We start from the raw sequence: 27513 nt of genomic DNA on the forward strand, positions 1-27513 counted from the left end.
ATATATATATATATATATATATATATATATTTCACCCTTATTGTTCTCCGTATGTCACCATCGCCCTGTGCAGAGAGTGAGTTTACAGCTCTTACAGAAAGGCTGAAGAAATAGGAAGGAAATGTCACTAACCGCTAACGGCTCCATTGTAAAACCTTAAAGCTGTAGATGCGCCCAGGTCCCGGAGCCTAGGGGAGCCAAAAAAGTGCCTCTGCCCCATATGAAAATAGATCTTTATAGTTGGAATTCAGTTGGAGATTTTGCATTGGGGCCCACAAGCTCCACATTACGCCACTGGCTGTAGAGCGGCACCATCGCGGAGAGAGCCATGGAAGGGAATGTGCTCCATACGAGATTTTGCCCTGACTTATGAATACATAGGACTGTGGGGGAGAATTCGGTGGTTTTCTATGTAAATGTTGATATTATTACTCCATTTCATAGAGTTTTAAAACATATTTAAGGAGATTGCAGCCAGCCGCGTTTTAGAGAAAATATACTTTGAAGATCTGTCCAGGGATCATTGCCGGTGACCTGATTATTCCGGCGACACCCCGGACGGTTCTTCCAAGTGCTTCAACTGCTGATTGACCGGTTTGTCCCTCGGTGTACACAGGGAGGAACTTGTCAATCGGCAGTCGCGGCTCTAGGAAGAACCATCCGGGTGTGGCACTGGACTAGTCAGGTCCCCAGCTGGATCTTCAAAGTATATTTCCTCTGAAACGTTGGAGTATTTCAGAAAAGAAAAAATCTGGCTGCAAACATGTGCCGTGCTTCCTACGGTTTGGACAGCATCAATCGCCCAACAAGTTCCCTTTAAAATAGATTTTCCAAGATTTTCCAATTCTTTTGCAAGTCAGAACAAGGGGAAACTTCCAGGGTTCCAGGTGTTGCCTCTTCAAAATTCTTGGAAAGCAGGATGCTGGAGGCTTTGGCTTCATCCATTTGGATATTCACGGGGTATGGACGTGACATAGAAAGGAGCCGTAATGGATGCACAGAAGAGGGCCTCTAGCTCCTCCTAACGCACAATCCCACCTGTTTTGGAGGTGTAAGTGCCCCTCTTACCTCTTAGGCCCCTGTTTCGGTTGCACCAATGGTATGTCCATCCCTGGAAAGGAATGCGAATGTTGTAAAGGACTTCAATCTATTCGGATCAATCATCGCTCAACATACTGGAAGACAATAGGAGAAATAGCTATGGGCAAATCAACAATGAAGTCACTGGACAATGTCGAGGAACATTTCACTGGCGACAAAGACACGGCTTGTACATAGTTTGATCTTTTCTTTGGTAAAACACGGATGAGAAACCTGGACGATAAAGAAACAAGACAGATGAAGAATCGACGCCTTCGAAATGTGGCCCTGGAGAAGGATGATATCAATACCATGGATGGCCAGAAGAATAAACAAATCAAGCCAGACATGTCAAGAGAAGCAAAGATCACCGAGCTACGACTTGCCTACTTTGGACGCCTCATACAAAAAGAAAAGGTCATCATGGTCGGAAGAATAGAAGAAACAAGGTGAAGAGGAAGACCAGCAACCCGATGACTTGATACTATCAAGATAACGGTGGAGAAAACCCTGGTGGACCCATCTGGGCTTACAACAAGATCGCTCACCAGACAGATCATTCATCCATCACGTCGCCATGGCTTGAGATCGAGCCAAAGTCCGTTAAATAATCATTACGGGGAAAAATTTGGGCACCGTCCTTTGCCCGCCATGCACCAAATGGCTGACACGTGTAGCCTAATGCAGCACCCACAAAGATTTTATAGTGTACAGTACATGATTGGTCAACAAAGTCCAGCTCTCATCTATGAATTATCCATGTTCCAAACCAAGAAGGAAAATGATTGGGCATATTGAATATCAGCATGCCCAGTTACTTTGTTCTCAGGGAAGATTAGTTGTGACCAGAGATAGTTTACATTGGTCATATACATTGGGTAGTTGCTGGCTGAATTATGCTCCCATACACAGGAGCGCTCTTGTGTTCTCTATGATAGAGCCGATGCCGGAATTGTCTGGAGGTCCGCCTACCCAATAGATTGCTGACTGACTGCAGAAGTCGACAATTTCAGCAAACTTTTACCTAATGGGTATGGAACCTTTTTTTTTTTTTTTTTTTTAAATCCTCTTTTCCCATTGAAAACATATGGTCACTGGGCTCAGTCTGCATGTGTTACGGGGCTGGAGAGATGGCAAGGGTTCATGTACGGACAGCCAGGGACTTCTGTGGTGGTCTCTAGCAGGAAACCATTTGCTTATCAGTTTGACTTCCAGACTGACTGAGGGTCTCTTGCGTGCCGTACGTATATATGAGACTGTGATGCGTTAGGGTCAGGAAATCGTCCATGTGAATGCCGCCTTATAAATACATAGCACCTTGGCTTCCGAGATGGTGACATTATGATGGGGTCCATTTTTGATCATTGACTCAGAAAGCAACTTCCCGTTCAGTTGCAGCCGGGTAGACATATGCACAGAGGGCTTGCTTCTACCGTCATTTTTGTGGTCCACGTTCCCTTCATGGTTTGGTTTTTTTTTTTGGCATAATATGTATAAAGGGAAAAACAACCACAAATATGTGTACAGGAGAAAGAGCTCCTGACCTGTCGCTGACACGGAGCAGGAACTGCACCGTCTCTGGCGGCTTACATCTGTGGCTGCACACATGGGCAGCACGAGGCCTCCGGCCATCACTGGCATTGGTTCTGTATTGGCTTAGTAAGAGAAAAGAATCATCATGTTCTAATAAATAGTTCTGCAACTTTGTGTCTCAATTCCTCAGTCTGCTCGCTGTCAGTGAATAGAAACACTCTTGCTGACATCCAGAGGTCAAGACTTGTTTAAGCCTAAGAGTATGTGCACACGGAGTGTTTTCTAGGAGTTTTTGGAGAGGAAACTCCAAAGTTTTTTGAGGAGTTTTGACATTTTGGAGGAAGATTTGAAGAGTTTCTGCTCCAAGAACTTGTGTCCACATACTCCAGTACTAGTACATTGCAGGCTGCCTGCTACGGTGATGTCCAGTCTTCAGCAGGGGTGGGCAATTCATTTTCCCAAGTCGCCACATGAGCGACCACAACTGCTGTGGAGGCCGAACCAATAGGCTGAAATTAATTCTGTTCAATACAATTGTAAAAATTATTATTTGTATTGAGTAGAAGTACGTATGCTGACACCCACCCTTATACCGTATAAGCCCCTACATAGCCGCCCTACATATAATACGAATCACCACGGTCCCTCTGTATACAGTATGAGCCCTCTATATACAGTTTGAGCCCCCACACAGCCCCTATGTGCAGTTATGAGCCCACAAGCATCCCTGCCTATATTCAGCATGAGCCCCACACAACCCCCTATATAGTATGTCTGCCCACCTATAGCTTCCTTATATGCAGTATGAGCCCCTACATAGCCTCCTATGTACAGTATGAGCTCACACACTATACACACCCCTATATACGGTATTATCCCTTATATACAGTATCAGATTCCACATAGCCCCCTATATACAGTGAGACCCTATAAGATTCCACACAATACCACTATATACAGTTTTAACTCCTAAATACAGCATGAGCCCCACACAACCCCCTATATATATGGTATGAGCCTGCCCACCTATAGCTTCCTTATATGCAGTATGAGCTCTCACACTATACAAACACCCAAAATACGGTATTATCCCTTATATACAGTATCAGATTCCACATAGCCCCCTATATACAGTATGAGCCCCTATGAGATTCCACAGTCACCCTATTTACAGTATGAGCCCTTATACATAAAAAAAAACAACACCAACACATACTCGCATCACTCCTGTTCCTCCCCGGCGCTCTGCTCCAGTCTGTCGGTCCGCACAGCAGACGACGCGTTGCGGTGACGTCATCACTTCTGCCGTCTCATTCGCACATACTGAATGGTGGCAGAAGGAGCTGGCGACTCCCTCCTCCACCATTATATTCACCACTACTTGTGTCTTGAGGATGCAGATAGCGGTGACTTCGGGATGTTCGACAGCTGGGTATGCTGAGCCACTATTTCCAGCTCTTCACCTTTGGTTGTCCGCAGGCCAGTCTGGCACAGATAGGGGGCCGGATGTGGCCCCCGGACCTCACATTTCTTATCTAGAGCACTCTCTATAAGTTAACAGCAGCAATGTGACCAGGGTAGGACAAGTTTTCAGCCTTTGGATTAATAGAAATATATGTGTGTATGTGTACAAAATATATCTATAATTTTTTCTTTGTTTCCATACACTGACAGCAAGCGTGTAATTTAAAAATAGTGAGAAATTGAAGAAGAAGGCTTATTAACAAGTTTATAGCTTTTTTTTTTTTTTTTGTCATCATCACGGTAATGGAGACCGGTGACACTTGCGCTTCACTGTCAGTCTCCTGGGGCGAGCGGGGTCACCGGTTGTGTAGTCACCTGGTGACAACTGTGCGAGGTCGGGTCAAACAACAGCTGCAATATAGGAGTCGGCATCAGCCGTGGGTATCGATGTAACACACGAAATCTCGAGGCGTCCTCAGTGATGTGCATCACAATGTGCAGACGTTGTTTTCTGCGCACGTCCTCGTCATGGTGTACGGGGTTATGACTGACTGTGCCCTACTGCTAGAACCATATGGTTAGCATGTTAGTGCTGGCTGCGCTCCGAGGGGGAAACTTCTCTGCCATTATTTCTTGCCTGCTTTTGTTTTCTGTGCTGACCAGACTAACAGGAGACCTGCAGGGGTTAAAAACTGATGGGTTTATTTTTTTTCTCCAAGTTCTTCTTTGTTTGTTTTTTTTACTGTAACCTTATCTCCGTCATTCCTAAATTACACATTTTTCTTGGAAAATATGGTAATGGTGCAAAGGGATATTTCAATTGTAGAAAGTGATGGCATATTCTTAGGATATGTCGTATGCGCCAAGGTTTAGCATGGAAAATCTCGTATATATGCTTCTCACTAACTTAGAATATTATCAAAAAGTTCATTTATTTCAGTTCTTCAAAACAAAAAGTGAAACTCCTATATTCTATAGAGTCATTACAAACAGTGATCTATTTTAAGTGTTTATTTCTGTTAATGTTGATGATTATGGCTTACAGCCATTGAAAACCAAAAAGTAATTATCTCAGTAAATTAAAATAATTAACAAAAAACACCTGCAAAGGGTTCCTAAGTGTTTTAAAAGGTCCCTTAGTCTGTTTCTGTAGCTCCACAATCATGGGGAAGACTGCTGACTTGTCAGATGTCCAGGAGGCAGTCACTGACACACTCCACAAGGAGGGGAAGCCACAAAAGGTCATTGCTAAAGAAGCTGGCTGTTCACAGAGTGCTGTGTCCAAGCATATTAATGGAAAGTTGAGTGGAAGGAAGAAGTGAGGTAGAAAAAGGTGCACAATGAACCGGGATAACCGCAGCCTTGAAAGGATTGTTAAGAAAAGGCCATTCAAAAATTTGGGGAGATTCACAAGGAGTGGATTGCTGCTGGAGTCATTGCTTCAAGAGCCACCACACACAGACGTATCCAGGACACATTCCTTGTGTCAGGCCACTCATGACCAATAGACAACGCCAGAAGCCTCTTACCTGGGCCAAGGAGAAAAAGAACTGGACTGTTGTCAGTGGTTTAAGGTGTTTCCAGATGAAAGTAACTTTTGATTTTCATTTGGAAATGAAGGTCCCAGAGTTTGGAGGAAGAGTGGAGAGGCCACAATCCGAGCTGCTGGAGGTCTAGTGTGAAGTTTCCACTATCAGTGATGGTTTGGGGAGCCATGTCATCTGCTGGTGTAGGTCCACTGTGTTTTATCAAGGCCAAAGTCAGCGCAGCCATCTACCAGGAAATCTTAGAGCACTTCATGCTTCCATCTGCCGACAAGCTTTTTGGAGATGGAAGTTTCATTCTCCAGCAGGACTTGGCACCTGCCCACACTGCCAAAAATACCAATACCTGGTGTACAAACAACAGTATCACTGTGTTTGATGGGCAGCAAACTCGCCTGACCTTAACCCCATAGAGAATCTATGGAGTATTGTCAAGAGGAAGATGAGACACCAGACCCAGCAATGCAGACGAGCTGAAGGCTGCTATCAAAGCAACCTGGGCTTCCATAATCCCTCAGCAGTGCCACAGGCTGATCGCCTCCATGCCACGCTGCATTGATGCAGTAATTGATGCAAAAGGAGCCCCGACCAAGTATTGAGTGCATTTACTGAACATACATATCAGGAGGCCAACATTTCGGATTTTTACATTTTTCAAGCTGGTGTTATAAAGTATTCTAATTTACTGAGATAATGACTTTTGGGTTTTCATTGGCTGCAAGCCATAATCATCAACATTAACAGAAATAAACACATGAAATAGATCATTCTGTGTGTAATGACTCTATATAATCAGATTCACTTTTTGTAATGAACTGAAATACATTTTTTTTATGATATTCTAATTTTGGGAGAAGCACATTTGTATGTGTGTATATCTATTTTTTTATATATAAATATATACTTATACTTTAATATATAATATTTAAGTTATACATATAATAAAATAATTCCATATATTCATTGGACACCCAACTTTCAGAAAAGCTTAAAGTTGTTCTTCTGTGTTGAGTTGAAAGACCTTTATGGCATATTCATTGTAAATGTCTGATAGAAGTCCGTCCCATCTCCAGGACGGTGGTCCCTCGATTCCCCGCCCCATTCTAGATGGCATCTGGCCACCGCTGCGTGGAGAGGAGGTAGCATAAATAGTCTCCCCATAGCTATGAATGGAGAGAACTGGCGCATATGTCCACTGATTGGTGGTAGGATGCCAACCTCAACGGAAAAATGGAGGATCTGTAGTCTGGAGATAGATTCTGGTCCCAGAGGTGGGACGTATCCTACCATAAAGATCTGTCGTGAGACCACCTCTTTCAGGACCTCTATTTGTGATTTGTTAGTTTTCTCCTGGCTGTGAATTCTTAGCTGTTTTCAGAGATGGATCTCAGATTCCCGATTAGACAAAAGGATGTTTATCTCTTAATAATAATGGCAGGAATCTAACAGAACTGGTTTACTGTCTTCCGCAGCTCCGACTCGGAGGGAAGCTTTGACACGCCTGAGGCCGATACTCCCATCCCTTCACCCGTCAAGGAGCAAACTCAAGGTAACCGGACGTGCGGATGTCCTTGTGCTGCACCGCCTCAATGTGCAAGCCCTCTGACCGTCCACTGTGGCTGGTGTCGCTTCTCGTGCTGCCCATAACGTCCCCTGTATGGGTATTTGTATATTCAGATGAGCAGCCTTGACCGACTCTAGTTGTGCTACAGGATTCGGTTAAAGTGGCCGTACACATCACACCGAGGTCGGCTGATCCATCAATTTCAGTGGGACCAGTCACCCATGCGAACCAAGATGTTCTGCCTAAATTCCTTTTAGTAGATGTCAGGGGACAAAAAAAAGAAATCGGACATGTTGAATTTCAATATGCCTAATCCTCTGCCAGACACCGGTGATGGTGATTCATGTGTATAGAGGGGTAAGGAGGAGTCGCTGTCATCCAAACTGTCTCTCAGCTGACAGGTATGGAAAATGTACAGCAAAAAATTAGGCACCAACATTTGAGGTGCCAGATACTACAATTCCACCATTCCTGGAGGCTCTAATAGTTTTTTTTAATCAAATCCTTACCAATTAAAGTATCACTGATTCTTGCTAGTGAATAGGATCATTCTTGTATAAATCTGGTATGTTAAAAGGTATTCCCATCTTCAAGATCTTATCCCAGTATATAGTAAGTGTAATAATAATTTTATATTAAAAAATGCCTTAATTTAGAAATGTAGTATAGTTCTTCTGATTCTCTATGTCGCATGCCCCATGTGCAGGGTATTGCATTAGCTTAGGTATCCATGGTTACGACCACTCATATAGTGACAGTTAGTTTTTAGTGGTCGTAACTATGGATAACTAATCTACCTCAATGCCCTGCATATGGGGTATGTGATATAGAGAATCAGAAGAACTATACTACATTTCTAACTGGAGGTAATTGCTAATATTAATAATAATATTACACCTACTACATATTGGGATATTACGTTGGAGATGGGAATACCCCTTATAAGGTTTAGGCTAGAGTTACAGTGTGCGGCCAAAGATCGCCTTATGCTGCTGCTACATCACCGCCTAATGGAGGTGACCCACAATGTACCACAACAAGCAAGATGTGAAATAATCCAAAATCCGAATCTGTTGCAACTTGCTTGTCACGGTCGTGGTACCTTGCGGGTCACAATTCGACCCCATTCACCTGTAATTATGCTGCGGCGATGTAGCAGCAGAATAAAGCAATCTTTGGATCTGCCTTAAAGGGGTATTCCAATAACCGTACCTTACCACCTATCCATAGATGATCACTTCTAGATCGGTAGGGGTCCGTCCGCTGAGAGCCTCGCTGATCTTCAGAACGAAGGCCCTTATATCCCCCCACATGAATGGAGCACTGTAGTCATCATCCGCCTGTGATTTCACATTTCCATGTTCTTTTCCCGTATCGTGTGACTGATCAGCTCATCTCCAGAATATAAAAGCTTCCTGACAGCTTGTTTTCCCCGGTTTGTGATTCAGATACACAGTATGTGGGCGAGTGACTCATAGGATCCGAGGAATCTAAATATATTCCACGTTCTGCAGCATGAATCACCCCAACACTCATGTATATGTATATGTGTGTATATACAGTACAGACCAAAAGTTTGGACACACCTTCTCATTTAAAGATTTTTCTGTATTTTCATGACTATGCAAATTGTACATTCACACTGAAGGCATCAAAACTATGAAGTAACACATGTGGAATTATATACTTAACAAAAAAGTGTGAAACAACTGAAAATATGTCTTATATTCTAGGTTCTTCAAAGTAGCCACCTTTTGCTTTGATGACTGCTTTGCACACTCTTGGCATTCTCTCGATGAGCTTCAAGAGGTAGTCACCGGGAATGGTCTTCCAACAATCTTGAATGAGCTCCCAGAGATGCTTAGCACTTGTTGGCCCTTTTGCCTTCACTCTGCGGTCCAGCTCACCCCAAACCATCTCGATTGGGTTCAGGTCTGGTGACTGTGGAGGCCAGGTCATCTGGCGTAGCACCCCATCACTCTCCTTCTTGGTCAAATAGCCCTTACACAGCCTGGAGATGTGTTTGGGGTTATTGTCCTGTTGAAAAATAAATGATGGTCCAACTAAATGCAAACTGGATGGAATAGCATACCGCTGCAAGATGCTGTGGTAGCCATGCTGGTTCAGTATGCCTTCAGCTTTGAATAAATCCCCAACAGTGTAACCAGCAGAGCACCTCCACACCATCACACGTCCTCCTCCATGCTTCACGGTGGGAACCAGGCATGTAGAGTCCATCCGTTCACCTTTTCTGCGTCGCACAAAGACACGGTGGTTGGAACCAGAAGATCTCAAATTTGGACTCATCAGACCAAAGCACAGATTTCCACTGGTCTAATGTCCATTCCTTGTGTTCTTTAGCCCAAACAAGTCTCTTCTGCTTGTTGCCTGTCCTTAGCAGTGGTTTCCTAGCAGATATTTTACCATGAAGGCCTGCTGCACAAAGTCTCCTCTTAACAGTTGTTGTAGAGATGTGTCTGCTGCTAGAACTCTGTGTGGCATTGACCTGGTCTCTAATCTGAGCTGCTGTTAACCTGCGATTTCTGAGGATGGTGACTCGGACATAATTTCAGTTGTTTCACACCTTTTGTTAAGTATATAATTCCACATGTGCTAATTCATAGTTTTGATGCCTTCAGTGTGAATATGTGTGTGTGTGTATGTATATATATATATATATATATATATATAATTTTTTTTTTTTTGCTGATTTTGTAAGTTTGCCCGTTGACAAAGACATGAACAGTCTTTCATTTTAAGGGCAGGTTAATTTTAACATTGAGAGATAGAATATCAAAAATAAAATCTAGAAAATCACATTGTATAAATAAATGTATTTGCATTTTGCAGTGAGAAATAAGTATTTGATCCCTCTGGCAAACAAGACTTAATACTTGGTGGTAAAACCCTTGTTGGCAAGCACAGCAGTCAGACGTTTTTTTTAGTTGATGATGAGGTTTGCGCACATGTCAGGAGGAATATATACGGTATATATATATATTACTATGTCTTAGTTCATTCCTCTCGTACTCCTCCATCGTGTTGGGTTCCTGTGCGGTTCTGGCTGGGAGTTGTGTTCCTTTTATGACGTGGGCCTATTTCTGTCCTGTTTACATTTTGCGTTGAATATTCTGTGTGTCCTCAGACCACATGCCAGGCAGCACTGGAAATAAATGTCAGGAACATTCTCTACTAGAAGGATTCTTGGCATTTTTTCTATGTCTGCTTCAACAAGGCATCTGACTTTTTAACCCTTCATTGGTCAGATTCCTTGTTTAAGCAGCCATAGGGGAAAAAAAAAGCAAATTCCTGTCATGAAGAATGTTCAGTTGATGGGTAATATATCTCTGATAAGACTGGATGTCCTTTCCTGTGTGATCTTGTACAGATCTGTAGTCAAGGACATTAGTCGGCCTCCTCTATATGTTCTTTGTGCCCGTAGACCATTTTCAGTTTCCATTTTCTAAAATGCTCTCAAAAAAGAATAATGGCCTCTTACTACTCTGTGATCAATCGAGACTAGTGCAACATGTAACACCATCAGATTAAATATATATGAATTGAATAAAAGTCCCTGTATTAGTTGATATTAATTAACCCTTTCACCCCTGTGTCTGTTTTCACCTTCCTGACCAGGTCATATTTTAAAACTCTGACCAGTGTCACTTTAGTGTGATAAGAACTCTGGAACGCGTCAGTGTTAGCCGGAGTATTACCACAGCAGCGCGTGTTACTTCATATAAGCAGCAGAATCCAACGTAAGGCAAACTGTGTTTAATATATGCAGCTTGAACTGGAACAAAATAAGAAAGCTTTGACAGTAACTACCGATATAATCTAGTCCATGTAACACATGTCTCTCTGTGAAGGAAACAGCAGCAGAATGATGCAATCAGTGAGAGTCCTCTGACCTTTTTGTACAAACTTTAACAATCACAGCATAGCTGACAAATGAACACTCATAGACATTCAATGCAGACTACAACAGGAATGGAGTTGTTGCATTTAAACTTATTCCAACACCCCCACTCAACAACTGCTTATCCTGTTAGTCCCATTGCAGTTCTGAATTCTTCAAACTTGGCTCTTGACAATGGCTTTGTCAAAACATCTGCTAACATCTTGTCAGATTCACAGTAAACAAACTTTAGAACTTCACGCTCTACTAAGTCACGCAAGTGATGATGTTTAACATCAATGTGCTTTGTTCTTGCACTTATCCTTTCACTGCTGGCGAGCTTGATACATCCTTGGTTGTCCTCATAGATAACAGTTGGTTCAGCTAGTGGTTTGCCGAATTCTTCCAAAAGTTGCTTCAACCAAATTAACTCTTGACTTGCATGAGCAGCTGATGTATATTCTGCTTCTGTAGAAGACAATGCAACTGACACTTGTTTTCTACTGGACCATGAGATTGAAGTGTGTCCTAACTTGAACAAGTAACCACTTGTTGATCTTCGATCACTTGAGTCTCCAGCCCAATCTGCATCTACATATCCTCTGAGAATTAGATCTCCTGATGCAGAAATCTTTAGACTTAACTCTTGGGTTGCCTTAAGATACTGAAGAAGTCTCTTAATTGCATTCCAATCTCTTTGGCGTGGCTTGCTTACACGTCGGCAGAGAATTCCCACTGTGGCTGAGATATCTGGACGGGTTGTGGTTGCTATGTATAGAAGTGCCCCCACTGCTTGTCTGTAACTGTCATTTGTGGGTAGCAGATCTTCTTCTCCTTCCAATTTTAGGTAAGATGGATCCATTGGAGTTGATATGCCTTTGGCTTCTGACATTCCAAACTGGTTTAGAACTGTGGAGATTTTAGAATTTTGATTAAGAAGAAAACTTCCATCTTCCTCTCTCTGGATTTGGATTCCCAAATAGTATGTCACATCTCCAAGGTCCTTGGTCTCGAAATGCTTGTTCAGAATTTGACCTAGTTTTGAAATTTCTCTCTCTTCTTGATGCGCTATTATTACATCATCCACATATAGAATAACATACATCCAATCTTGTGATACACCTTTTGTATACAAACATGGATCCGCTTGAGACCTTTTAAATCCTTCGTCGATTAACACTTTGTTCATCTTAGTGTTCCATGCTCTTGCTGATTGCTTAAGGCCGTAGAGAGATTTTTGCATTCTGCAAACAAGGTTCTCTTTACCCCTTTTAACATAGCCTTCTGGTTGAGTCATGTACAGCTCTTCTTCAATGTCTCCATGTAGAAAGGCTGTTTTGATGTCAAAATGTCTTACTTTCATCTGCTGAACAGCAGCTATGGATAATAAAGTTCTGAATGTAGTTTGCTTGGCAACTGGAGCAAAAGTAGCATCATAATCTTCACCATATTTTTGTGAATATCCTTTTGCGACCAATCTTGCTTTAAAACGGTGAACATTACCTTCGGAGTCATATTTGTTCTTAAAGACCCACTTACATCCAATTGCTTTCTTGCCTTGAGGTAGCTCTGTGAGCTCCCATGTTTTGAGCTTATGAAGGGATTCCATTTCTTCATCAGCAGCTTTTATCCATTTTTGCTTCTTATGAATAGGCAGTTTTTGCATTTCCTGCCATGACTGTGGCTCTTCTTCTGGAATTGATCTGACCATATAAGAAAGGCGTTTAGCTGGAATTCCTTTATTTGATCTTTCTGATCTTCTGATCTCCTGAGGTTGGCTTGGTTCTTCTGTTTCTTTTTCAGTACTTTCAGAGCATATCCAGACTTCAGTATTTTCTTTGAGATTCTCTTCAATGTCTGGAATCACTGACTGAAATTCTTGTTCCTTAGGTTGAATTATTTGCGTAACCTCATGAAATTTGAGCGATACTGAGTTTTCATCAATCACTACATCTCTGCTGATTGTTACTGTGTTGGTCTGTGGGTGCAGGATTCTGTATCCTTTCTGAGTTTCACTGTACCCCACAAGAACTCCTTCCTTTGCATGAGATTCCCACTTAGAACGTTTTTCTTTGGGAACATGCACAAAAGTTTTGCTTCCGAATATCCTGAGATGCTTCAGGTTGGGCTTCTCACAGTTCCATAGCTCATATGGAGTTTTACTTGTAGCTTTACTTGGCAGTCGATTTTGAAGATAGGTAGCAGTCATGATGGCTTCTCCCCAATATGTTGTAGGTAGGTTTCCATCAAATAGCATACTTCTTCCACTTTCACAAAGAGTTCGGTTCTTTCTCTCTGCTGTGCCATTCTGCTCTGGGTTGTATGGAACGGTTGTCTGGAACACGATTCCATTCTTTTTCAGGATGGTTTGCACTTTACCACTTGTATATTCAGTTCCATTATCTGCTCGCAGTACCTTTGGTATTCTTCCAAATTTGTTAAGAACTGCAGCAAGATATTCTTCAAGTTTCTGTGGAACTTCATCTTTACTTTGAAGTAGGTAAGTAACAGTATATCTGGAATAATCATCAATGAATGTGAGAAAATATCTCTTCTTGCTGGGAGTAAGAACACTCATTGGACCACACACATCTGTATGTATCAAATCCAGTATCTGTGCAGATTTAGTAGTGCTTACTTTAGGAAACGATTTTCTGGACATTTTCCCTTTTAGGCAACTTGTGCACTTCATTGTTTGATTACACTGGTTGATTGCAATACCATTTGCAAGTTGAGCTAGTTTCTTTACTGCTTCTGGATCTCTGTGGCCTAGGCGTCTGTGCCACACATGAATACAGTCCTTATGAAAATCTTGTCTAGCACTGTAAACAGTTTCATTGCATTTCAGCTGATAAAGTTCATCTTTGATTTTTCCTTCGGCAAGGGTATGACCCTTCTTTGAAATGATGCATCTGTCATCCTTAAATGTAACTATATTTCCCTGTTGTGCAAGCTTCTTTACAGATAAAAGGTTACTTTCAAGTTTGGGAACATACAGCACGTCTTTAACTGGGATTTTTCTGACTTGTGCTGAGGATTGAACTTGACAATGGAGATAACCATCTCCTATTCCTTCTGATGTCATATAGTGACCATTAGCTAAAATTACCTTTTCAGACTTGCTTTCATCTAGATTAATGAAGAAATCTTTATCACGTGTCATGTGAGCAGTCGCTCCAGAGTCAATACACCAAACATGGTTTGCATATGGGCTTGTGCTGACCCCAAATGCAGTCGCAATACATGCATCTTCCTTCTTTACAGCTGTTTTAACCTTTTGATGACTGTCCTGCTTTTTAAACTGATTCATTCTTGCTTTCCACACTCTGCAGTCTGCTTTAAGGTGACCAGGCTTTTTACAGACAAAACATTCACGAGTTTCCTTTAAATGACTCTGAGCTTTAGAAAAGTACTGTGTCTTTAATGCTGCTTCTGCTTTGCATATATTATTGCTAATAGTCTCTGACTTTCTCTTGTATTCATCTGCAAGTTTCCCTTTCACATATTCTAGTGTGAGTTCATCATCTGGTCTGGCATCTAATGCAGTCACAAGCGTGTCATAACTTTCTGGAAGACCACTTAATAGTAATGCAGCAACATGAAAATCTTTAATTTCTTCACCAATACCCCTTAGGCGCTCCACAATCTCTAGGGTGTTTCTGATATAGTCCTGCATATGCTGGCCATCACTTAATTTAGACTGATACAGCTTTCTCATAAGATATAGCTTATTGCTGAGATTTGACCTTTCATGCACTTTCTGTAATTCTTCCCACATTTTCTTTGCAGTATCACATTTGCATACATGTACAATCTGGTTATCATCTATGCTGAGGGAAATAGTGCTTTGTGCTTTCTGATCAGTCTCTAGCCAATCACCCGGTACTGGGTCAGGCACAGGCTGTTCAATACATTTCCATGTACCCTCTCTTATAAGTAACATCTTTACCTTGAATTTCCAGGAGCTGTAATTGTGATTTGTGAGACTTGGCACTGTGTACTTCACTGCATTCCTTTCTGTAGACATTCTTGTCTCTTGTACCTTTTTTTTTTTTTTTGTTTGTTACTGGCCCTTTAAGCTGCGCTGTCCGGTGCTCTGTACACTGCGGTACCTTTGCGTTCCGGTGTCCTTGTATTCCGGGGGTTCCTCTGTGCTGTCTGCGCTTGGCTCGCTGCTTATTCCGGTGACTGGGCTTTTTACCATTTACTTTCCGGTGGCTGGGCCCATAACCTGTTAGCCGGAGTATTACCACAGCAGCGCGTGTTACTTCATATAAGCAGCAGAATCCAACGTAAGGCAAACTGTGTTTAATATATGCAGCTTGAACTGGAACAAAATAAGAAAGCTTTGACAGTAACTACCGATATAATCTAGTCCATGTAACACATGTCTCTCTGTGAAGGAAACAGCAGCAGAATGATGCAATCAGTGAGAGTCCTCTGACCTTTTTGTACAAACTTTAACAATCACAGCATAGCTGACAAATGAACACTCATAGACATTCAATGCAGACTACAACAGGAATGGAGTTGTTGCATTTAAACTTATTCCAACAGTCAGCCTATCCCAGTGATTCTGAGAATGCGTTTGTTTCGTAACACATTGTATTTCACGTTAGTGGTAAATTTTAGGTTGATTTTTTATTTTTTTTTTTTTGCATTTATTTGTGAAAATATCGGAATTTTAGCAAAAATTTTGTATCACACAAAATACTTAATAAATAACATTTAGCATATGTCTACTTTACATCTGCATCATTTTTGTAATGGAGTTAGAAGGGTTAAAAATTGATCAGCAATTATTCAATTTTCCCCAAAAATTGACAAAACCTAACTTTTTAGGGACCACATCACATTTAAAGTGGAAATACCCAAATGTGACACCACCCCTCAAACTGCTCAATACCACTGTCAAGACGTTTGTTAATTCTTCAGGTGCTTCACAGGAATTAAAGAAATTGGGAAGGGAAACAAAATGAACATTTAAATTTTTCCCACAAAAATGCCCGCACCAACTTTTCCCATTCCTTCTTCCCTTGAATCACTCTTAACACCCATCTTGCCTTTCAGGGTCTGAGGCTTGGGTCTCTTCCACATACATCCGTGGCAGGACAGGGGGGCTGTGTCCGGGGCTGAGGCCTGTTTAGGGGGGTCAAGGCTCACTCACCGCAGGTTGTCGCCGCCAGGGCCTTCAAGCATGTTGCCGGCCATATGGCTTCTGCCATACTGATACGGCTGCTTCAGTTTTGGCTTGGGGACCTCAGTCTGGGGTTCAACTCTGGATATTGAACTTTCGCTGAGGGCTCGGGGAGATCTTCGGAAGGCCTGAATCCTCTCTGCCGTATTTCCTGCTCCAACTCTTGCATCTTCCGCTGCCACTGAGCTCGTCCGGGCCCACATCAGAGTGCAACATTATAAAACCACCCCATGATAACTTGTTTACGATGCTCTCTGCTCACCAACAATGGTGCCAACCTGCTGGTCCAAGGGTGTATTTTTCCAATCCTCCTTCCCTTCCTGGCTGAAGCTACTTCTGGCTCACCTGCCTGCTTTCTGGTAGTCTCTGCCCGTTCACCATTGACTTACTGCAACGGGCGTGTTTTATTTTTCTTCTGCCGTGCCCATAGAAACAGCACCATTCACTACAGGCCAGCCTCTTTGGAAAAGTCACCTCCCAGGCTGGATGGATTTTCATGCTCCACCACTTCGTTTACACCCACGAGGAGTGGGTTCGTCTTGCCATTTCATGCCACTCAACACCATTTGCCTTTGGTGTTTATCACCATCTTTGATTTCACATCTACCAAGTTTTCTTGATGCATGGATCGATCCTGCCGACTATACCCAATGTAAAGTGCTGCAGCGCAGTAGTCATGACTGATCTGCTGTCCGGTTACCCTCTGTTACCTTAAAGACAATTGGTGTCCCAGTGATCTGTAGGGTGTGGAGTGCATCACGGTGGCTCAGTGGTTAGCACTGCAGCCTTGCAGCGCTGGAGTCCCGGATACCACCAAGGACAACATCTGCAAGGAGTTTGTATGTTCTCCCCGTGTTTGCGTGGTTTCCTCTGGGTTCTCCGATTTTTTTTTTTTATTTATTTATTTTTTTTTTTCCCTCCCATATTACAAAGACATACAGATAGGGAATTTTAGATTGTGAGCGCCAGCGGGGACAGCGATGATAATGTGTGTAAACTGTAAAGCGCTGCGGAATATGCGCTATATAAAATATTTGCGCTATATAAAAATAAAGATTATTATTAAGATTATCACACTAGCTTGTAATTCACAGGCCTCTGCTGCCTCCAGGCTTCCATCCTCAGGAGCCACCACACACGATTCAGGGGGACATCAAGTTCTTTACAACAGGCAAACGTTTACTAGTGAGTTCAAGTTCATCAGGTGGTGACAGGGCACGGCATTTCACATATCTTCCTTTCTTCGTATCTCTTTAGCCCTGCCACTTGTTCATCCTGGGCTACTCCTAAGTCCGTTAACTCAATCATCCTCAGAGATTTTCAGTTTCCTCCAGCAGAGCACCCGTGACCGGCCGCCATCCCCCGCATAGTTCCATTGTGCCCAACTTTTGTCTCCAGGGGCAGGAACAGCGCAAGACTACACTACAGGAGAAATGAAGACACAGTTCTCCATAAAATGCAGTGCAATAGCATCCCGTAAAATGAGCTGTGCACATGTTCCATCTTATATAACTTCTTTTAACCACTTCATGTTTCTTAACTCTGAAAAAATAACCTGTTCTTCTGTAGGCGGCTTCCTGTGCTTTTATTCGGAGAGCATAGAGTGAAGGCTACCGGCGGCTGTGCCGCCTCAGTGGCATCGGCACGAAGGAAAATTACTATTGGTGTTTTGATGAAGCGGCTTTGCCTGGGAAAACTCAGCTGCTGTGCTGGCATCTAAAAGACATTGTGTGCACACACCCTAATGTATGTATTTATCATGCCTATTTCCGTCCATCAATGCACCACATCAAGCGTCAATCTGATATATATATATATATATATATATATATATATATATATATATATATATATATATATATATATATATATATATATATATATACTAGATGGCAGCCCGATTCTAAAGAATCGGGAGTCTAGAATCCATATATACTTTATTTATTCAAATGTAAGAATAATACAATTAATAAATAATAGTAAGAAAGAACAAAAATAATAGGCAGTATATGGAGAAAACACCAAACAAAAGTTCAAAATTGGTGTGAAAATGTCACTGAACCACTTCACAACTAAATATATATAGTTTTGGTAAATGGTATTATCATTTTTTTGACGAAATTCGGCAGGAGCTTGAAGAGCAACGTCACTGGGCCCGCCTCCACGCAGTAGAAACTTGCTGTGAGGTAAAAATTCAAAAATCACACCAAAATGGCGGGCGGAGTGTGTCACAGTACGGCACGTTTCTGATTGGTCGCTCGCAGCAGGCGGCAACCAATCAGACACTGGACACTGTTGACGTCACTTATCTCCGGACATTATCTCCGGACATTAGCTCCGGACAAAGCCACGGAAGTTGGCACAAATTGCAGGAAGTAGTATTCTAGGCAATTTTATATATATATATATATATATATATATATATATATATAATTGTCTAAGGGTTTTTCCGTCTGTCTGTCTGTCTGTCCTGGAAATCCTGGCTCTCTGATTGGTCGAGGCCGCCAGGCCTCGACCAATCAGCAACGGGCACAGCGACGATGATGTCATAAAGGACGTAGACATCTCACGTTTCTGATTCAGCGACGGGCACAGTATCGACGTAGATGTCATAATGGTTGCCATGGCGACGATGATGTCATAAAGGTTGCCTCGACCAATCAGCGACGGGCACAGTGTGCCGCGAATTCTGGAATCATCATTGTCCATATACTACGGGGACATGCATATTCTAGAATACCCGATGCGTTAGAAGAAATATATTATGAAAGGAAACCCCAGAATGCATGAAATACAGAAACTGAGCCAAAATGTATACTGTAAAGATGCGCAGATGAGAGGATATGGCTAAACTCTAATTTGCCTGCTCTCGACTTTGAATTCAGGAAATTCCATTTGCGGAGAAGTTAGTATCCACAAATGTAATGCACTCTATTATGCTCTGGGGTCTCTCAAGACCATAGAGCATAATAAATGTAATATGTAAAAAAATGTTGTAAATCATTATACTCACCTCACTATCACCGGTCTTGTCTTGGCTGTATCTTCAGATCACCACTCACACTGAATCCCCTGGCCTCTCATTCTCGGCCAGGACATCTGGCTTTGATTGAGCCCAGGAGGGTACTGTGCATGAGTGCACAAGGTTATGGCACCACAACCTTTCCCCTTTTCTTTTATCAAAGCCCGAAATCCCAGCCCACAGCATTAGAGGCACAGCGACGATGATGTCATAAAGGACGTAGATATCCCGCGTCTCTGATTGGTCGAGGCCGCCAGGCTTCGACCAATCCGCAACGGGCACAGCGACGATGATGTCATAAAGGACGTAGAAATCCCACGTTTCTGATTCAGCGACGGGCACAGTATCGACGTAGATGTCATAATGGTTGCCATGGCGACGATGATTTCATAAAGGTTGCCTCGACCAATCAGCGACGGGCACAGTCTGCCGCGAATTCTGGAATCATCATTGTCCATATACTACGGGGACATGCATATTCTAGAATACCCGATGCGTTAGAATCGGGCCACAATCTAGTATATATATACACTAGATTGTGGCCCGATTCTAACGCATCGGGTATTCTAGAATATGCATGTCCCTGTAATATATGGACAATGATGATTCCAGAATTCGCAGCAGACTGTGCCCGTTGCTGATTGGTCGAGGCAACCTTTATGACATCATCGTCGCCATGGCAACCATTATGACATCATCGTCGCTGTGCCTGTTGCTGATTGGTCGAGGCCTGGCGGCCTCGACCAATCAGAGACGCAGGATGTCTACGTCCTTTATGACATCATCGTCGCTGATTGGTCGAGGCCTGGCGGCCTCGACTAATCAGAGACGCGGGATTTCTACGTCGATGCTGTGCCGGTCTCTGATCGGTCGAGGCCTGGCGGCCTCGACCAATCAGAGAGCCGGGATTTCCAAGACAGACAGACGGAAAAACCCTTAGACAATTATATATATATATATATCATTTGGCGCTTGTTTACTGTCCTGTTTACACAGACCAACATTGTGCGCCGGAATGATCGCTACTACAATCATTCGATCCCATCAGTACATCTCCTGATTTACATGGGGCAATATGCTGCAGTGAACAATATCTATATATTTTTACCTGCATAATCAATCTAGTCGCTTGATGAGTTTCGCTCGTTTGTCTGGTGGTCACCGGCATGTTTACGCAGGCGTTCCTACAAACTCTTGTCCACCAATTATCTGATCATCTAAATGCATCATAATATGACTCAAATAGGGTATTTGAAAATTAGTTTTGTAAACAAGACAACTCCTTTTAGTTTGCCAAAAATTTAAGAAATTTTCCTAATTATCACATAGGATGTTGATTTTTTTTTTATTTTCTTTTAAAAGGAAATGTCATGTAAAAAAATTCTGTTTGGGGGGAAAATCGAGTAGAATTGTGTTTGTTCATAACCTCTCCATGGAAAATTATACTTCACATTACTTTTTTGCTTTGAAGACTGTGGGCGAATTTAGGTCAGGAGACTATTTCATAAAGGAAGCGTGAACAATGTAAGTAGTGTCTTCGAGAAAAGATATTGGGCGGGAGAAGGGGAAATCCTCACAGCCGTTAGTCCCAACCACAATGTTTTACACCACCCATTACTAAGGTTTCTGAGAAGAATGCGGGCCGTTCCTACATAATGTGTACACATCACGTAAAAAATGACACTGCTGGACCCCAACTTTATTTAAAGGGGCTTTCTAGGATATGAAAAACATGGCTGCTTTCTTCGAGAATCTGTCCTACTTCTGTCCATGAGTTCTGCTGGCCCGAACTGGCAATTTTCATGACTGGATCATCCTCGTGAAAGTTGGAATCTAGGATTCGGTCAAGTGTGAATATTGGAATAGAAGACCACTACTTTGGGCATATCAATTTGTTGGATCCTTATCTTCTCGACTATAATTTGTCAGAGGAGATTCAGGAGACCCCATTAAATTTCAGATTGTCGACCAACTCTGATATCAACAGGCTCTTCTGACATTAATGTGTTTGGGGCCTTTAGTTTTTACAGCTCAGCTGGGGATGGGGATTAGCAGGTATAATGGTAACAGTTGTATTTGGGTCTTGGTGCCTAATGGTGACCAAAGGCGCCTCTGCCACATAAGAGGGCACCGGTTGTATAAATGATGGATGGTAGGTGGCCCTGGCACAGATTTTGTATTAGGCTTAAAAAAAAAAAAAAAAAAAAGTCTCCGTTTTTACCTCTGCCTTCAGGATTAAAGGTATATAAAGCCAACTTTCAGACTTAATTACTGTGATTATAGATTTTACATACAACAATCCCATTTTTTGGCTTAACATGAAAGTGATGTATTTGTAATGTAATTACAGACTAATGCTCCCCGGAGTCACGCTCGCACAATGCTTGTGTTGTGTGTTTGGAAGGAGAAGAGTTATTTTAATATATTACAGATATGAGAATAAGATCTTCGTAAGAAGCATGAATTATGATGCAAGTCCCTATTATTATCCCTTTTATGCACTTTTTTTTCCCATATGCTTCAAATACAAAGAATTTATATATGTGGGAGAAATGTGCTGATACCTGCAGTTTGAGGAACATCTGGTCAGGATGCTTTAACTTCTCACTACCATATGAATTCTGTTTCTCCAGAATATATTAGTTTTGAAAGTGCAGCACCAAGAAGGAAAAGTGGTGGAGTCATAGAAATCAAAGAATGGATAGACATGTTAATCGCGTCACACCGCAGTTTTTGCGTTTGTTTTTCGTTCCCCTTCTTCCCAGAGCCATAATTTTTTTTTTTTCTGTCAATATGGCCATGTTATGGCTTATTTTTTGCAGGACGAGTTGTACTTTTGAAAGACACCATTGGTTTTACAATGTTGTGTACTTGAAAATGGGAATAAAATTCCAAGTGCGGTGAAATTGCAAAAAAGTGAAATTCCACAACAATTTTTTTTTTTTTTTTTTTTTTTTACAATGTTCACCAATTGCTAAAACACACCTGCCATTAGGATTCTCAAGGCCATTACGAGTTTGTAGATACCAAACATGTATAAATTCATTTTTATTTAAATGGTGAAAGAAAAAAAAAATCCAATGTTTGTTAAAAAAAAAAAAAAAAAAGTCATTTTCTGAGACCTGTAGCGTCTCCACTTTTCATGATCTCGGTTTGGGTGAGGGCTTTTTTTTTGCGTGCCGAGCTGACCTTTTTAATGATACCATTTTGGTGCAGATACGATCTTTTGATCGCCCGTTATTGCATTTTAATGCAATGTTGGGGCGACCAGAAAAACGTAATTCTGGCGTTTTGACTTTTTTTTTTTCCACACGCTGTTTACTGATCGGATTAATTCTTTTTATAGCTTGATGGATGGGGCGATTCTGAATGCAGCGATACCAAATATGTGCATAATTTTTTTTAATTTTTTTTTATTGTTTTATTTTGAATTGGGGGGTGATTTGAAAATTTATATATATTTTTTTTATTTTCATATTTTTAAAAACTTTTTTTTTTAATTGGTGCATGCTTCAAGAGTCTCATGAGAGACTAGAAGTTGCAGTTGTCCGATCGCCTCTGCTACACAAAGGCGATGACCAGATCGCCTGTGTGTAGCAAAAATGGTCACTTGCTATGAGCACCATTCCATCCATGGCTGTTGCGGGCACATGTCAGCTGTTCAAAACAGCTGACATGTGCAGGGAAAGATGTGGGCTCGGCGCCGGAACCGACATCAAAGGTAGGGACACGACAAGCACAGTACATGTATGGCACATGTCGTGAAGGGTTAATTATACTATATGCAAGTGATGAAAAAGTGGGAACTAAGTTTACAAAATATCTCAATTTTATTAAGTATGGAAATGAGCAACACGTGCAGAAAACACGTCTTGTCTACTATCAATAAGGTCATTAATGGCTGAGGAATGTTCTGTGCTGAGAGTACTTGAGCAAATCATCAAGATCTGCTGCTGGTAGCTGCATTTGTAATTGATGACCAATGACAGATGTTCTTGATGGGAGACAAGTCCAGAGATGCTGCAGTAATAACACGTTTGCAGGATTATCACAGTATCACGAGCAAACTCCTTCTGAGATGCTTTGCAGATATGGCCATACCACTGGTTCCACGACTAAATCAATGCTACCCCAAGCTGTTAGTGTATCTAGACTAAAGAATAGAGGCGTCTGGCTACCATACATTATGCCACCCCATATCATAATTCTGGAAGTTGGACCGGTGTACCAGTCACTAGTGAAGGCCTCCTCATGGCGTTGCTCACGTGGACTTCAGACCAATCTTTGGCCATCCAAGACAAAAGCTCGACTCATCACTGAAAAAAATAGACCTTCATTGCTGACTTGCTTGGCACCATGATGGCCTTTGAGCACAGTGGCATGAGATCAGTAGAACACCTGCACATATGGTTCATAGACCAATTTCCTAGAAATGCTTTCTGATGGTTGGTACAGAAACTGACTGACACCTTAGACTTGGTCTGATTTCACTTGCAGTAGAGAGTGGATTAATTGTAGAACCAGCGGTACAGTAATTTTTCTAAAGTGTTCCAGGAGGCATTTTTCAACATGACAACACCAGTCTGCATGTTGCTTATGTTACTGTGAGCAGCCTGTGTGGCCTAAATGTGCTATCATGGTCTGTAGCATCTTCCATCAAACACATCTAGGGCTACATCGGTCGGCGATTGCAAGGGGAGTTGCCATTTGCGGATCTTGATGATTTGCCCAAGTGCATTCAGCGCAGCAGAACATTCCTAAGACAGCCATTCATAACCTCATAGTTGACAGCCAAGATGTGTAAGTGCAGGGATTTCTGCACATAGCGGTCATACTCGATTCTGATTAAATGGAAAGACATTTTTCAAAACATCCATATTTTGCTTTCGTCATTTGCAGATGACTAATATGTCATATTTCCATAATTCAACAACTTTTCCTTCTTGATGGGGCAGTTTCAATGTTGAGTAGGGATGAGCAGACCCGTGGAAGTTCGGGTTTGTCAGATTTGGCCAAAGTTTGGTTCAGTTACTTGACCCGAGCCCCATATAAGTCAATGGGGACCTGAACTTTGGTGCTGTAAAATGGTAAGGAATAGGGGGCTGCAAAATGGGGGTTAAAAGCAGGACAATTGCTCTGCCAACAAATGTGGATAGAGAAATGACTTAAAATAACATGTAATAAAAAACAAATAATAATCTTGAACCAGGAGGTAAAGGTCCAAGTGGAGTAGTGCCTTTTATGTGTAGTTTACTGTATTTGTTAATAAATTTAATAGAAAAAAAGGACGACATGGGGTCCCCCCTATTTTTAATGACTAGCCAAGGGAAGGCAGATAGCTGAGGGCTGATGTTAATAGGCTGGGCGGGTCTATGGATATTGGCCCTTTCCTAGCCTAATAAGACCAGCCCACAGCCACCCCAGAAATGGCACATCCATTAAATGTGCCAATTCTGATGCTTAGCCTTGGCTCTTCCCGATTGCCCTGGTGCGGTAGCAATTAGGGTAATTGGATTGTGGAGTTGATGTCAGCTTTGTAATGTCTGCTGACATCAACCCCACCTGTTAGTAATGGAGAGGCGTCTGTCAGACACCCCATTACTAACCCAGTAAGTAAAAAGAGAAAAACAGACATCTGACAGATTCCTTTCCATTACGAACACGTGGGCATGATGTCAGCGCCAGCTGCTGACATCAACCCCACAATCCCATTACCCCAATTGCTACCGCACCAGGCAAATCGTGAAGAGCCGAGGCTAAGAGCCAGAATTGCCACATCTAATGGATACACTATTTCTGGAGTGGCTGACAACAGCTGGGAGCTGATGTTAATAAGCTGGAAAGGTCCATAGATATTGGCCCTTTCCCAGCATAATACCAGCTCGCAGCTGTCTGCTTTCCCTAGGCTGATTATTACAAATAGGGGAACTATTTCACTATTTTATTCCACGTTGGTTTTTCAAATGTATTTATTTTACACGGTCCCTCACTTGAGCAGTGTTGCCACCCGTGATCCGGCGACCATACAGGCTGGGTCACGTGTGGCGCTGGCCTATCACGGCCATTCCAATACTTTGCATAGCTGTGATGGCTCGGGATGTGCCCACAGCTTAAAAACTTGTTGATTTTCTGCACTGCAGCCTTTAAACAAGCGTCATTAAGCATCCGAACAGTAACACGGACTTCCAGGAGAAGTTCGTGTTCGGAGTCCAGCACCGGATACAAGGTGTCTGGTACTAACCCGAACTTTACGCTGATCCTTAATGTTGAGTGTATTTTCCTGCTTAAATCTTCAAAGTCAGGATATCTCATAAATGCCTGATGAGTGAGGGTAACAGAGGGAAGACCCTCACTTCATGAAAGTCTGTGATCCCCCATTTGTCAATCAACTGCTGAAATTGTCTCTGTGGTATTTAATAAGGAGGTTCACGTGCAAAAGAAAAAGTGCTTGGTCTTTACAGAACTCCCATAGACTTCAATTTGGAGGGCTATGCACTACCTCTGTGAAATCTGCTGTGGTTAAGAGACCGCAAACAGGTATCAAGAAACCCCTATAATCACTATTCTGAGTTAAATGAGGGTCACACAGGTGGGATCTGTACCTACCATACATCTATGGCATGTCCTGTCCTTTTTTTAAATTCTCTATCTAGGATAATACCTTTTTTCTCAGGTTTTTGCCAAAAATAAACTGATAATAGGGCGAGACCCAAAGTGATCAGTTGTAATCTGTGAAGGAACCTGGCAGCAAATGGTCAATTCCTCTATAGCACCTCCAGGTGAATAAAGGCGTGGCACAATGGGGTGTCCTTGTAATGGATGGATTTATGGTTCTTCCAGAGATAGAGACATTGTTTTGCCTAATAGATAGAGGCATTGAACATGGGATCACTATGCAGTAACTTGAATTTCCTAACACTGTGTGTCTATGAAAATGTGTTTCCCAGAATAGGTCACTCCCCAAATTTGAAATTTTATGAGTGACAGCATACTTTTTAATATAGAATTGAGTTTTTCTTCTTAATACATCCCCATAAGTATTGCACTATTTTTTTAATTTATTTATTTTTTTCCTCCCTTGTTTTGTAGATTTGACAGAAACAAAGAAAAATGTCACCAAACATCTGTCCGAATTATCTCTTAATGAAAACAACAATATAACAAGTAATGGAACCTTTGATGTAGGCCTTGAAACCAAGGTGGGCAGAGTTACAGGTGTGTCTGATGGTTGCTCTGATGGTCCTACCATGAAAACGTTGAATTGTACAGTCCAGGATTCCATTCCTGAGAGCACGGTGGAGCAGCAACCAGAAGATCCATCTGTAGTTAAACTTCTTTTTCCATCTGATGACAACGATACTCATCAAAAAATGGTAGAGGGAAAACATTTGACAGAAGATGACCAGTTCAATAATAATAATGGTGTACAGTTAGAGAATGGTTTAACAGATTCTTCTGAGCAAAACTTTGACCAAGACTTAATGGAATCATCGGAAAATGTTCAAAATGATCCTTCAAGGAAAGTTCGAAAATCTATCAGTAAACTTCCATCAAAGATCCCAAAAGACAAGAGCACGAAATCAACAACCAAGAGCGGAGATATCTCTTTTAACCCAGAGGAGGTCCCTCTTTCCAAATCTTCCCATAATTTTGACCCTAGCCAGTGGGATGACCCCAATTTCAACCCATTTGGTGGGAACTCTACCTTGTCTTCTTCTCCTACTGTCACAAAGGCACCAACTGGCTTGAACAAAGACTTTGATGATGATTCTCTTGACCATCATAAGCCATCAAAGACTCTGTCCAGCTCTGAAACAGATCTTTCCCAGGAACCTAAACCAAGGAAAGGGACTGGAAGTGCCCGGTCATCTCCAAAGTTGGGAAGATCACGCCTAATTACGTAAGTATCTCAATACCTGTATCTCCTGATGCCACTGTTCCCTTATGATCGAGCTAGAATATATATTAAAATGATTCACTTCAAATTGACTAAAAATGGGTTACCTTGTCTACTTGAACACATTGTTGAAGACCACATGTCCATGTCTTTGTAAGGAATTTCAGGTTTCACTGGCTAGTTTCAGGGTTTTAAATGGGCTGTTTCAGGAAAAAAAATGAGATCCCAAATTAAATGGTAGATTAAACCTATTAATTTAGACAAAAGTAGCATTATTGAAGCTGAACTGCAATATATCATAATCCCATGAACAC

General features: G+C 42.0%; 1 protein-coding gene across 4 annotated transcripts in view; it reads left to right on the forward strand.

Moving 5' to 3' along the window:
- TACC1 (transforming acidic coiled-coil containing protein 1) overlaps positions 1-27513 on the forward strand; it is a 102660-nt gene that overhangs the window by 31446 nt on the left and 43701 nt on the right. For all 4 annotated transcript variants that reach the window (XM_069766861.1, XM_069766864.1, XM_069766860.1 and 1 more), the window contains exons 2-3: positions 7094-7170; positions 26392-27202. In XM_069766861.1, coding sequence (XP_069622962.1) covers positions 7094-7170; positions 26392-27202 — 888 coding nt within the window. The remainder of the gene's footprint in view (positions 1-7093; positions 7171-26391; positions 27203-27513) is intronic.

This window comes from Ranitomeya imitator, chromosome 4 (assembly GCF_032444005.1).
Source record: "Ranitomeya imitator isolate aRanImi1 chromosome 4, aRanImi1.pri, whole genome shotgun sequence".
NCBI classification, from domain to species: Eukaryota; Metazoa; Chordata; class Amphibia; order Anura; family Dendrobatidae; genus Ranitomeya; species Ranitomeya imitator.